A 12,026-nucleotide genomic window follows, 5' to 3' on the forward strand; every position below is an offset into this window, starting at 1 on the left:
AGGATGCCAGCTCTCACCAGCCTTCCTCTATCCTTCTCTCCCTCTCTCTCTCCATCTCTATCCATCCCCAGGGATAATCCAGTTCTATGTTTCTCTAGTCTCCTCTCCTCTTGTGTTCTCTTGTCTCGTCTCCTCTAGTGTTCTCTTGTCTCCTCTCCTCTAGTGTTCTCTAGTGTCCTCTCCTCTAGAGTTCTCTTGTCTCCTCTCCTCTAGTGTTCTCTAGTCTCCTCTCCTCCAGTGTTCTCTAGTGTCCTCTCCTCCAGTGTTCTCTAGTCTCCTCTCCTCCAGTGTTCTCTAGTTTCCTCTCCTCCAGTGTTCTCTAGTCTCCTCTCCTCCAGTGTTCTCTAGTCTCCTCTCCTCCAGTGTTCTCTAGTGTCCTCTCCTCTAGTGTTCTCTAGTGTCCTCTCCTCCAGTGTTCTCTAGTGTCCTCTCCTCCAGTGTTCTCTAGTCTCCTTTCCTCCAGTGTTCTCTAGTGTCCTCTCCTCCAGTGTTCTCTAGTCTCCTCTCCTCCAGTGTTCTCTAGTCTCCTTTCCTCCAGTTTTCTCTAGTCTCCTTTCCTCCAGTGTTCTCTAGTCTCCTCTCCTCTAGTGTTCTCTAGTGTCCTCTCCTCCAGAGTTCTCTTGTCTCCTCTCCTCTAGTGTTCTCTAGTGTTCTCTCCTCTAGTGCTCTCTAGTCTCCTCTCCTCTAGTGTTCTCTAGTGTCCTCTCCTCTAGAGTTCTCTTGTCTCCTCTCCTCTAGTGTTCTCTAGTCTCCTCTCCTCTAGTGTTCTCTAGTCTCCTCTCCTCTAGTGTTCTCTAGTGTCCTCTCCTCTAGAGTTCTCTTGTCTCCTCTCCTCCAGTGTTCTCTAGTGTCCTCTCCTCCAGTGTTCTCTAGTCTCCTCTCCTCCAGTGTTCTCTAGTGTCCTCTCCTCCAGTGTTCTCTAGTCTCCTCTCCTCCAGTGTTCTCTAGTCTCCTCTCCTCCAGTGTTCTCTAGTGTTCTCTCCTCCAGTGTTCTCTAGTCTCCTCTCCTCTAGTCTCCTCTCCTCTAGTGTTCTCTAGTCTCCTCTCCTCTAGTCTCCTCTCCTCCAGTGTTCTCTAGTGTCCTCTCCTCCAGTGTTCTCTAGTGTCCTCTCCTCCAGTGTTCTCTATTCTCCTCTCCTCTAGTCTCCTCTCCTCCAGTGTTCTCTAGTGTCCTCTCCTCCAGTGTTCTCTAGTCTCCTCTCCTCCAGTGTTCTCTAGTCTCCTCTCCTCTAGTCTCCTCTCCTCTAGTGTTCTCTAGTCTCCTCTCCTCTAGTCTCCTCTCCTCCAGTGTTCTCTAGTGTCCTCTTCTCCAGTGTTCTCTAGTGTCCTCTCCTCCAGTGTTCTCTAGTCTCCTCTCCTCTAGTCTCCTCTCTTCTAGTGTTCTCTAGTCTCCTCTCCTCTAGTCTCTTCTCCTCCAGTGTTCTCTAGTGTCCTCTCCTCCAGTGTTCTCTAGTGTCCTCTCCTTCAGTGTTCTCTAGTCTCCTCTCCTCTAGTGTTCTCTAGTGTCCTCTCCTCTAGTGTTCTCTAGTCTCCTCTCCTCTAGTGTTCTCTAGTCTCCTCTCCTCTTGTCTCCTCTCCTCTAGTGTTCTCTAGTCTCCTCTCCTCTAGTGTTCTCTAGTGTCCTCTCTAGTGTTCTCTAGTCTCCTCTCCTCCACTGTTATCTAGTCTCCTCTCATCTAGTGTTCTCTAGTCTCCTCTCCTCTAGTCTCCTCTCCTCTAGTCTCCTTTCCTCCAGTGTTCGCTAGTCTCCTCTCCTCTAGTATTCTCTAGTTGAGAAGAGTGTCTCTCTGTATGTAGCCTTGCTAATGTTTGGAGTGTGAATAGCTATCTTTTAGTGGGAGGACATTGCGGCACTTTTCAAGGCTTTCACTCACACAACATCTCTGATCAGGATATGTCGATCTGGCTGGCCTTGCCTGTACAGATGGAGCCAGTGTTCTAGTGAAGCTGATGTTTATGTTTATATCCTCTTTCTCAGCGGCACGACCCTGTCTCTTTTGACCTGCGCTCATGAGCACATTCACAACTGAGCTGGAGGGTTGTTAGGGTATGTGGAGGACTAGGAGTATTTTGCCTAGTTAGAAATAAATAAATACTTTCAATTCCTTTTGCACACCTGCGTTTCCATGGAGGATGTCATATTGTTATAACGATGCTTCTGCCTAGCAACAAGAGATAAGAAAAACACAAATCCCATTGCTTTAGAGTCAGGTAAACCAGATGTGGAGACCTGCATTGTGATGGGGGTCATACAGTGTTCTGCTGCTGTACGTGACAAGGTGTTGGGTCTGATTAGCTAGAGAAGCCTGGAGAAACCATTACTTCCTATAGATCTCTCTCTTAAAGCCATTTCCTACAGGGGATTGGGTTCCCCTCCACTCTGCCGTACATAAACCCACTCCCTCATGCTGGGAAGTTACAAGAAGCAGGCAGAGAGAAAGGGGTATCTCAGCTCGGTGCAGCAATGGCCAATTAAGTGCTTAAAGGATTTTGTTGGCTTTCAGGAGGTTGGTGTTTCCTGGCGTGAGTCTGTCTTTGATCTGTGTGGGGCGGAGGGAGGTGTAGGAGGTGACTAGAAGCATGTTCAGAGGGAGTTGCATCCACACTCTCTGCAGACTTCTCGTGTGGATGCACGCTATCACCCTTGGTATAGAGCACATTGTCAACAAGGCCTTGTGGGTAGGTGTATGACGCACATGCTGTGGCCAGTGGTCCAGCCAATCGTGGGATGACAATCCCTGGTTATTTATAGTCTACTCTGATAGAAGTGGTCACTGCGGCCATGTCCACGTTGTGATGGACCGGTGACAGTCCCCAATTCTAGGAGTTGGGAGGTGGAGGAGGTGCACCATGGTGACTAGGAGCAGGTTCAGGGGAGTGAGACAACGAGATGGTGGAGAGGAGAAGGTCGTATTCCACACACACATTCACATGTGTGCATACACATGCTCACACACAGACAAACACACATACACACACACCTTCACATGAGTAGAGACACGTACACACACATGCATGGCTCACATGCATAAACACTCATAAACACTGTCATACATAGGCACACATTGTGCCGACCTTGCATACTTGAGGCTGACTAGGATTTCAGCCTGTAGTTTATGAGAACATGTTTTTTCTGTGTGTACAGACAGATACACCCGAGCTGGGAAAGTGATTACTGGCACGCCGTCTATAGATGGAGCGTTGTTGGTTTTTCATTACCTTCTGTCCTCTCGTAAATCTCTCCAGTTTATCTTCAACATTAGCGCTGGGGAGAGGAATTAGCTAGGCTCTGACCCTCTGATAGCAACCCACAACCATCCTGCCTCTCAGCTTTTACAATACTGCTGTGACATACTTTTCCAAATTGTTCCTGGACTGAGTTACTGGGGTATACATTTCATAGAGTGCTTAGTGCACTGCTTTTGATGAGAACTCTAGTCAAAAGTAGTGCACTTTGCAGAGTATAGTATGTGGTTTGTGTTCTCTTCATTTAGTCTAGATAAAGAACACTGTCTCTCTAATGTCCGTAGTGTTTATATGATGCTGCGGATCTATGATGTTGTAGTCAGGCTGAATGAGATCATTTGTTCCCCGTAAAACGCCATTTCCCTCTGTCACATTAGTTCGGCCCTGTTGTCCTTATCTATTAGACAGACGGCTTCTATACCCCCATACTAATGGGTCTTTTATCTGGGAAAATGTGTCTCTGACTGTCTATAAGAGTGGGTTTGATTCCAGCGATGGAAGTGGTATATTTTTACATTACAGAAAATGATGAAAATCCTGTCCAAAAGTGGTGGGAATACCTGTTGACGAGTTGTAATGCAACTACTCGATACATTAGCCACTGTCAGGGTTATATGTATAAACAGGAAGTGAAAGCGATATGTTATGAAGGGGCGATGATGAGGAGGGGATGATGTGTGTGTTCGGAGGCATGTCTTATACCCCATGTCATTAGGCTGACACAGAGAGACATTGTGATTTGATAAAGAGGGGAGATGGTTGGTCAAAGCCATTCTCATGTGTGGATGCATAATATCACCCTTGGTATAGAGCACATTGTCAACAAGGCCTTGTGGGTAGGTATATGACGCACATGCTGTGGCCAGTGGTCCAGCTAATCGTGGTATGACAATCCCTGGTTATTTATAGTCTACTCTGATAGAAGTGGTCATTGCGGCCTTGTCCACGTTGTGACGGATCGGTGACAGTCCCCAATTATAGGCTATGGTAACACTGTGGCGGTTTCCTCTTGTCATTATGTTGTTGCTGTAGATCAGTGTTGTGGTCTGTAGATGACACAATGCATGTCAAATCTACGTTCCTGTCTAACTAGAGTGACTGGTTTTGGTGTTATTATGCCCTTTGTGTCAAAGCTAATCTCTGCCAGTGTCGACCTCATGTTAACCCTTTCTCTTCCTCTCTTTCTGCAGTACTACGTGATGACTTCAGACAGAACCCTGCTGATATAATGGTGGCAGCGGGCGAGCCTGCAGTCCTAGAGTGTATGCCCCCTCGCGGGCATCCTGAACCTAGCATATCCTGGAAGAAGGACGGTGCCAACATCGATGACAGAGATGAACGAATCACTGTGAGTGGAACTGGTTATATGTGTGTATATGTGTGTGTTTTGCATGTGTGAGTGAGATTTTGCAAAGTATTTGATACCATATTAATGTCAGTGTAAACTTCACATTGATTGATTTGGCCCCTGTTGTTTCACCAATAGTGATTTCTAACTCCAAATGAGCAAACTGCAGTTGTTCTAACATTTAATGTGAGAGACCCAGAATTAGTCTTGGTTCATTAGTCAAGCAGCAGACCATTGATTAGGATCCTGCTGAGTAAGATCAGCCAGTAGAACAAACACTCTCACTAGTATGAGTAAATGAAAAAGTTAATGAAAAAGAGGAAAGTTGGTCTCTGCAGCACGGAGGGAGTGGAAACGTTCCCTCTCTATATCTGATTTATACAGCGTTCGAGGCCAGCCACCAATTAGTCTGTTTTTCATTTCAGAGTGTAGTGAAGGGATCAGCAGTATCAATCACCCCCCTGCTGCTGCTGAGTAGAGCAGTAGAGAGCTGACCTTGATGGGCCCACTGCCTCCGCCATATAACTATCTGCACTTTCCCTATAGGTAGTTACAGTATATGGTGGAGGAAGTGATTGTGTGTTTGATATCTCTGACTGGCTGAGTGTGTAGGGTGGATGGAGCTTCAGTCAGCTTATTTCTATTTTTTATTTCATCTTTATTTAACCAGGTAGGGCAGTTGAGAACAAGTTCTCATTTACAACTGCGACCTGGCCAAGATAAAGCAAAGCAGTGCGACAAAAACAACAACAAAGAGTTACACATGGAATAAACAAACATACAATTAATAACACAATAGAATAATCTATATACAGTGTGTGCAAATGTAGTAAGATCAGGGAGGTAAGGCAATAAATTGGCCATAGTGGCGAAATAATGACAATTTAGCATTAACATTGGAGTGATAGATGTGCAGATGATGATGTGCAAGTAGAGATACTGGGGTGCAAAAGAGCAAAAAATAACAATATGGGGATGAGGTAGTTGGGTGGGCTATTTAGAGATGGGCTGTGTACAGGTGCAGTGATCAGAAAGCTGCTCTGACAGCTGATGCTTACAGTTAGTGAGGGAGATATGAGTCTCCAGCTTCAGTTATTTTTGCAATTTGTTCCAGTCATTGGCAGCAAAGAACTGAAAGGAAAGGCAGCCAAAGAGGTGTTGGCTTTGGGGATGACCAGTGAAATATACCTGCTTTAGCGCGTGCTACGGGTGGGTGTTGCTATGGTGACCAGTGAGCTGAGTAGAGTGTTGGATGCTATTTTGTAAATGACATCGCCAAAGTCAAGGATCGGTAGGATAGTCAGTTTTACGAGGAAAGGAGGCTTTGTTGCAAAATAGGAAGCCGATTCTAGTTTTAATTTTGGATTGGAGATGCTTCATGTGAGTCTGGAACGAGAGTTTACAGTCTAACCAGACACCTAGGTATTTGTATTTGTCCACATATTCTAAGTCAGAACCGTCCAGAGTTGTGATGCTAGTTGGGCGGGCGGGTGCGGGCAGCAATCGGTTGAAGAGCATGAATTTAGTTTTACTAGCATTTGAGAGCAGTTGGAGGCCACGGAAGGAGTGTTGTATGGCATTAAAGCTTGTTTGGAGGTTTGCTAGCACAGTGTCCAAAGAAGGGCAAGAGGTATACAGAATGTTGTCGTCTGCATAGAGGTGGATCAGAGAATCACCAGCAGCAAGAGCGACATCATTGATGTATACAGAGAAGAGAGTCGGCCCGAGAATTGAACCCTGTGGCACCCCCATAGAGACTACCAGAGGTCCGGACAACAGGCGCTCCGATTTGACACACTGAACTCTATCTGAGAAGTAGTTGGTGAACCAGGCGAGGCAGTCATTTGAGAATCCAAGGCTGTTGAGTCTGCCGATGAGAATGTGGTGATTGACAGAGTCGAAAGCCTTGGCCAGGTCGATGAATACAGCTGCACAGTATTGTCTATTGTCGATGGCGGTTATGATATTGTTTAGGACCTTGAGCGTAGCTGAGGTGCACCCATGACCAGCTCGGAAACCAGATTGCATAGCGGAGAAGGTGTGGTGGGATTCGAAATAATCGGTGATCTGTTTGTTAACTTGGATTTCGAAGACCTTAGAAAGGCAGGGTAGGTCTGTTAGTATTATATTAATATTAATAGTAAATAGTCTGCTTCTTTGTTTTTTTCGTATATATTTTAACCTCTATGGGCTAGGTGGGACGCTAGCGTGCCACCCGTGGTGCACTCCATCAACAGCAGGTGCATTTCAAGAGCGGCAAATTTGAATCCAAATAAATGTCAAAATTCAAATTTTTCAAAAATACAACTATTTTACACCATTTGAAAGATAAACATCTCCTTAATCTAACCACGTTTTACGATTTCAAAAAGGTTTTACGGCGAAAGCATAAATTTAGAGTATGTTAGGACAGTACATTTACAAGAGTTGTGTGTAATGTTTTGTCAAGTCAAAGACAGGGTCACCAAAACCATAAAACCAGCTAAAATGATGCACTAACCTTTTACAATCTCCATCAGATGACACTCCTAGGACATTATGTTAGACAATGCATGCATTTTTAGTTCTATCAAGTTCATATTTATATCCAAAAACAGCGTTTTACTATGGCATTGATGTTGAGGAAATCGTTTCCCTCCAATAACCGGCAGTCAAGTCAGCGTCACAAATTAAATAATTAAAATTAGAAAACATTGGTAAAATATTATATTGTCATTTAAAGAATTATAGATTTACATCTCTTGAACGCAATCAACTTGCCAGATTTAAAAATAACCTTACTGGGAAATCACACTTTGCAATAATCTGAGCACTGCGCCCAGAAAAATACGCGTTGCGATACAGACTAGACGTCATGTTGGGGAGATCTAAAATCGAAAATACTATGTAAATAATCCATTACCTTTGATTCTCTTCATCAGATGTCACTTCCAGGTATCACAGGTCCATAACGAATGTAGTTTTGTTCAAAAAAGCTCATCATTTATGTCCAAAAATCTCCGTCTTGTTAGCACATGATCTAAGCCAGCCGGACTTCTCGTCATGAACGAGGGGAAAAAATATATTTACGTTCGTTCAAACATGTCAAACGTTGTATAGCATAAATCATTAAGGCCTTTTTTAACCAGAACATGAATAATATTCAAGGTGGACGAATGCATACTCTTTTATAACGTATTGGAACGAGGGTACCCAACATGAACTCGCGCGCCAGGTGTCTAGTGGGACATCATCGTTCCATGGCTCTTGTTCGGTCAGATCTCCCTCCAGAAGACTCAAAACACTTTGTAAAGGCTGGTGACATCTAGTGGAAGCAATAGGAAGTGCCAAAATATTCCTCAGCCCCTGTGTTTTTCAATGGGATAGGTTTAAAGTCAATACAACACATCAGGTATCCACTTCCTGTCAGAAAATGTCTCAGGGTTTTGCCTGCCAAATGAGTTCTGTTATACTCACAGACACCATTCAAACAGTTTTAGAAACTTTAGAGTGTTTTCTATCCATATATAATAAGTATATGCATATTCTAGTTACTGGGTAGGATTAGTAACCAGATTAAATCGGGTACATTTTTTTATCCAGACGTGCAAATGCTGCCCCCTAGCCCTAACAGGTTAATCTCACTTTCCATCTACGAACTGAATATACTTTCCTGCAACCCGCCTCACCCAATGTGGTACGGATCTGCTATTTTTATACGTTATAACTGGAACCTCCATCAGTAGCTAGCCAGCTAACTAGCTACTAGCTAGTAGTCATTGTTAGCCACTGCTAGCGGTCTTCACCTTTAGCTCGGACACCAGCCAGCTTTAGCTCGGTCAATACCTGCCAGTCTGCACAGCGCGATATCAACCCAGAGCACATCGGACTGCTTTTCTCTACCACATCACCAGATTCCTGCCGCAAGCTCTGGACCATTACACTGGATCATCACAGCTAGCTAGGTGCAAACGAGTGGCTATTGTTGGCTAACGCCTCTGTCCCGAAGCAAGCACCAGTTAGCCTTGAGCTAGCCTCAAGCTAGGCCCATCTCCCAGCCAGCCCGACAAAGTATACCAGCTAATTCTTGGGCTACAATACCTCTTGTGCCAATTGGCCGGGACCCTTTATTGTCGAAACGGAGCCCCACCGATTTTTTCACTCTAGAGCGCACAGTCCCGATCAACATGCCTTAGATAGCTCTTTTGTCCCACCCCCCACACATGCGGAGACCTCACCTGGCTTAACTGGTGCCTCCAGAGATGTAAACTCTCTCATTGTCACTCAATGCCTAGGTTTACCTGCACTGTACTCAGAAATCTGCTCCTTTTATTCTCTGTTCCCAACGCACTAGACGACCAGTTCTTATAGCCTTTAGCCGTACCCTTACCCTACTCCTCCTCGGTTCCTCTAGTGATTTAGAGGTTAACCCAAGCCCTGTAGCCCCCGGTAGTACACCTATTCCCCAGGCGCTCTCATTTGTTGATTTCTGTAACCGTAAAAGCCTTGGTCTCATGCATGTTAACATCAGAAGCCTCCTACCTAAGTGTGTTTTATTCACTGCTTTAGCACACTCCTCCAACCCTGATGTCCTAGCCGTGTCCGATTCCTGGCTTAGGAAGGCCACCAAAAATTCTGAAATGTCCATCCCCAACTACAACATTTTCCGTCAAGATAGAACTGCCAAAGGGGGTGGAGATGCAATCTACTGCAGAGATAGCCTGCAGAGTTCAGCCAGGTCTGTGCCCAAACAGTTTATACTTTTAAAATCCACCTTTCCAGAAATAAGTCTCCGCTTGTTATAGACCCCCCTCAGCCCCTCCCATCTATCTTCAGAGTGCGTACTGTTAGGTGACCTAAACTGGAATATGCTTAACACCACAGCCATCCTACAATCTAAGCTAGATGACCTCAATCTCACACAAATTATCAAGGCACCTACCAGGTACAACCCTAAATCCGTAAACATGGGCACCCTCATAGATATCATCCTGATCAACTTTCCCACTAAATACACCTCTGCTGTCTTCAACCAGGATCTCAGCGATCACTGCCTCATTGCCTGCGTCTGTAATGGGTCCGCGGTCAAACTACCACCCCTCATCACTGTTTAACGCTCACTGTCACTACCAATAAATCTATAATAATCGTTAATTTCAAGAAGCATTTTTCTACGGCTGGCCATGCTTTCCACCTAGCTATCCCTACCCCGGCCAACAGCTCTGCACCCCCCGCAGCAACTTGCCCAAGCCACACCCCCCCACTTCTCCATCACCCAAATCCAGATAGCTGATGTTCTGAAAGAGTTGCAAAATCTGGACCCCTACAAATCAGCTGGGCTAGACAATCTGTACCCTCTCTTTCTAAAATGATCTGCCGAAAATATTACAACCCTTATTACTAGCCTGTTCAACCTCTCTTTCGTATCGTCTGAGATCCCCAAAGATTGGAAAGCTGCCGCGGTCATCCCCCTCTTCAAAGGGGGAGATACTCCAGACCCAATCTGTTACAGACCTATATCCATCCTGCCCTGCCTTTCTAATGTCATTTACAAAATAGCCTCCAACACTCTACTCAGCAAATTGGATGCCATCCGTTATGTCACCAAAGCCCCATATACTACCCACCACTGCGACCTGTATGCTCTCGTTGGCTGGCCCTCGCTTCATATTCGTCGCCAAACCCACTGGCTCCAGGTCGTCTATACGTTTTTAGTAGGTAAAGCCCCACCTTATCTCAGCTCACTGGTCACCATAGCAGCACCCACTCGTAGCACGCGCTCCAGCAGGTATATGTCACACCCAAAGCCAATTCCTCCTTTGGTCACCTTTCCATCCAGTTCTCTGCTGCCAATGACTGGAACGAACTGCAAAAATCACTAGCTTAAAGCACCAGCTATCAGAGCAGCTCACAGATCACTGTACCTGTACATAGCCCATCTCTAAATAGCCCACCTAACTACCCCTTCCCCATATTGTTATTTTTATATTTTGCAATTTTGCACCCCAGCATCTCTACTTGCACACTCATCTTCTGCCCATCTATCAGTCCAGTGTTTAATTGCTATATTGTTAATATTTCGCCACTATGGCCTATTTTTTGCCTTACCTCCCTTATCCTACCTCGTTTGCACACAGTGCATATATACTTTTTCTATTGTATTATTGACTGCATGTTTGTTTATTCCATGTGTAATTCTTTGTTGTTGTTTGTGTCGCACTGCTTTGCTTTATCTTGGCCAGGTCGCAGTTGTCAATGAGAACTTGTTCTCAACTAGCTTACCTGGTTAAATACAGGTGAAATATATATATATATATATATATATATTATTATATTTTTTTTACACGGGACAAGGCAAACACACGTCCGACTGCTACGCCATCTTGGTTTGATAGGGATGGACAGAGAAGATGACAGTAAAAGCATAGGTCTGTGTTGGTTATGATCAGATGTTGACTCATGTTTAACTAGTTTCAGCTTTAACTTCAGTTTCTACCATCTGCCAACAACATCACATTGGACATTTGGCCAGTAGGATGATGATTAGCCAGGCCCTGAAGGGATCAGTAAGGATGATGATTAGCCAGGCCCTGAAGGGATCAGTAAGGATGATGATTAGCCAGGCCCTGAAGGGATCAGTAAGGATGATTAGCCAGGCCCTGAAGGGATCAGTAAGGATGATGATTAGCCAGGCCCTGAAGGGATCAGTAAGGATGATTAGCCAGGCCCTGAAGGGATCAGTAAGGATGATGATTAGCCAGGCCCTGAAGGGATCAGTAAGGATGATGATTAGCCAGGCCCTGAAGGGATCAGTAAGGATGATTAGCCAGGCCCTGAAGGGATCAGTAAGGATGATTAGCCAGGCCCTGAAGGGATCAGTAAGGATGATGATTAGCCAGGCCCTGAAGGGATCAGTAAGGATGATGATTAGCCAGGCCCTGAAGGGATCAGTAAGGATGATTAGCCAGGCCCTGAAGGGATCAGTAAGGATGATTAGCCAGGCCCTGAAGGGATCAGTAAGGATGATTAGCCAGGCCCTGAAGGGATCAGTAAGGATGATGATTAGCCAGGCCCTGAAGGGATCAGTAAGGATGATGATTAGCCAGGCCCTGAAGGGATCAGTAAGGATGATTAGCCAGGCCCTGAAGGGATCAGTAAGGATGATTAGCCAGGCCCTGAAGGGATCAGTAGGGATGATTAGCCAGGCCCTCAAGGGATCAGTAGGGATGATTAGCCAGGCCCTGAAGGGATCAGTAGGGATGATTAGCCAGGCCCTCAAGGGATCAGTAGGGATGATTAGCGAGGCCCTGAAGGAATCAGTAAGGATGATTAGCCAGGCCCTCAAGGGATCAGTAGGGATGATTAGCCAGGCCCTGAAGAGATCAGTAAGGATGATTAGCCAGGCCCTGAAGGGATCAGTAAGGATGATTAGCCAGGCCCTGAAGGGATCAGT

General features: G+C 45.4%; 1 protein-coding gene across 2 annotated transcripts in view; it reads left to right on the forward strand.

The window, feature by feature from the left end:
* The window catches only part of robo1 (roundabout, axon guidance receptor, homolog 1 (Drosophila)), a 664,161-nt gene that overhangs the window by 490,009 nt on the left and 162,126 nt on the right, over nucleotides 1–12,026 (forward strand). For both annotated transcript variants that reach the window (XM_082966738.1, XM_082966739.1), the window contains one exon: nucleotides 4,437–4,594. In XM_082966738.1, the coding sequence (XP_082822864.1) occupies nucleotides 4,437–4,594 (158 nt within the window). The remainder of the gene's footprint in view (nucleotides 1–4,436; nucleotides 4,595–12,026) is intronic.

The sequence above is a fragment of the Salmo salar genome, chromosome 20, assembly GCF_965601325.2.
Source record: "Salmo salar chromosome 20, fSalSal1, whole genome shotgun sequence".
NCBI lineage: Eukaryota > Metazoa > Chordata > Actinopteri > Salmoniformes > Salmonidae > Salmo > Salmo salar.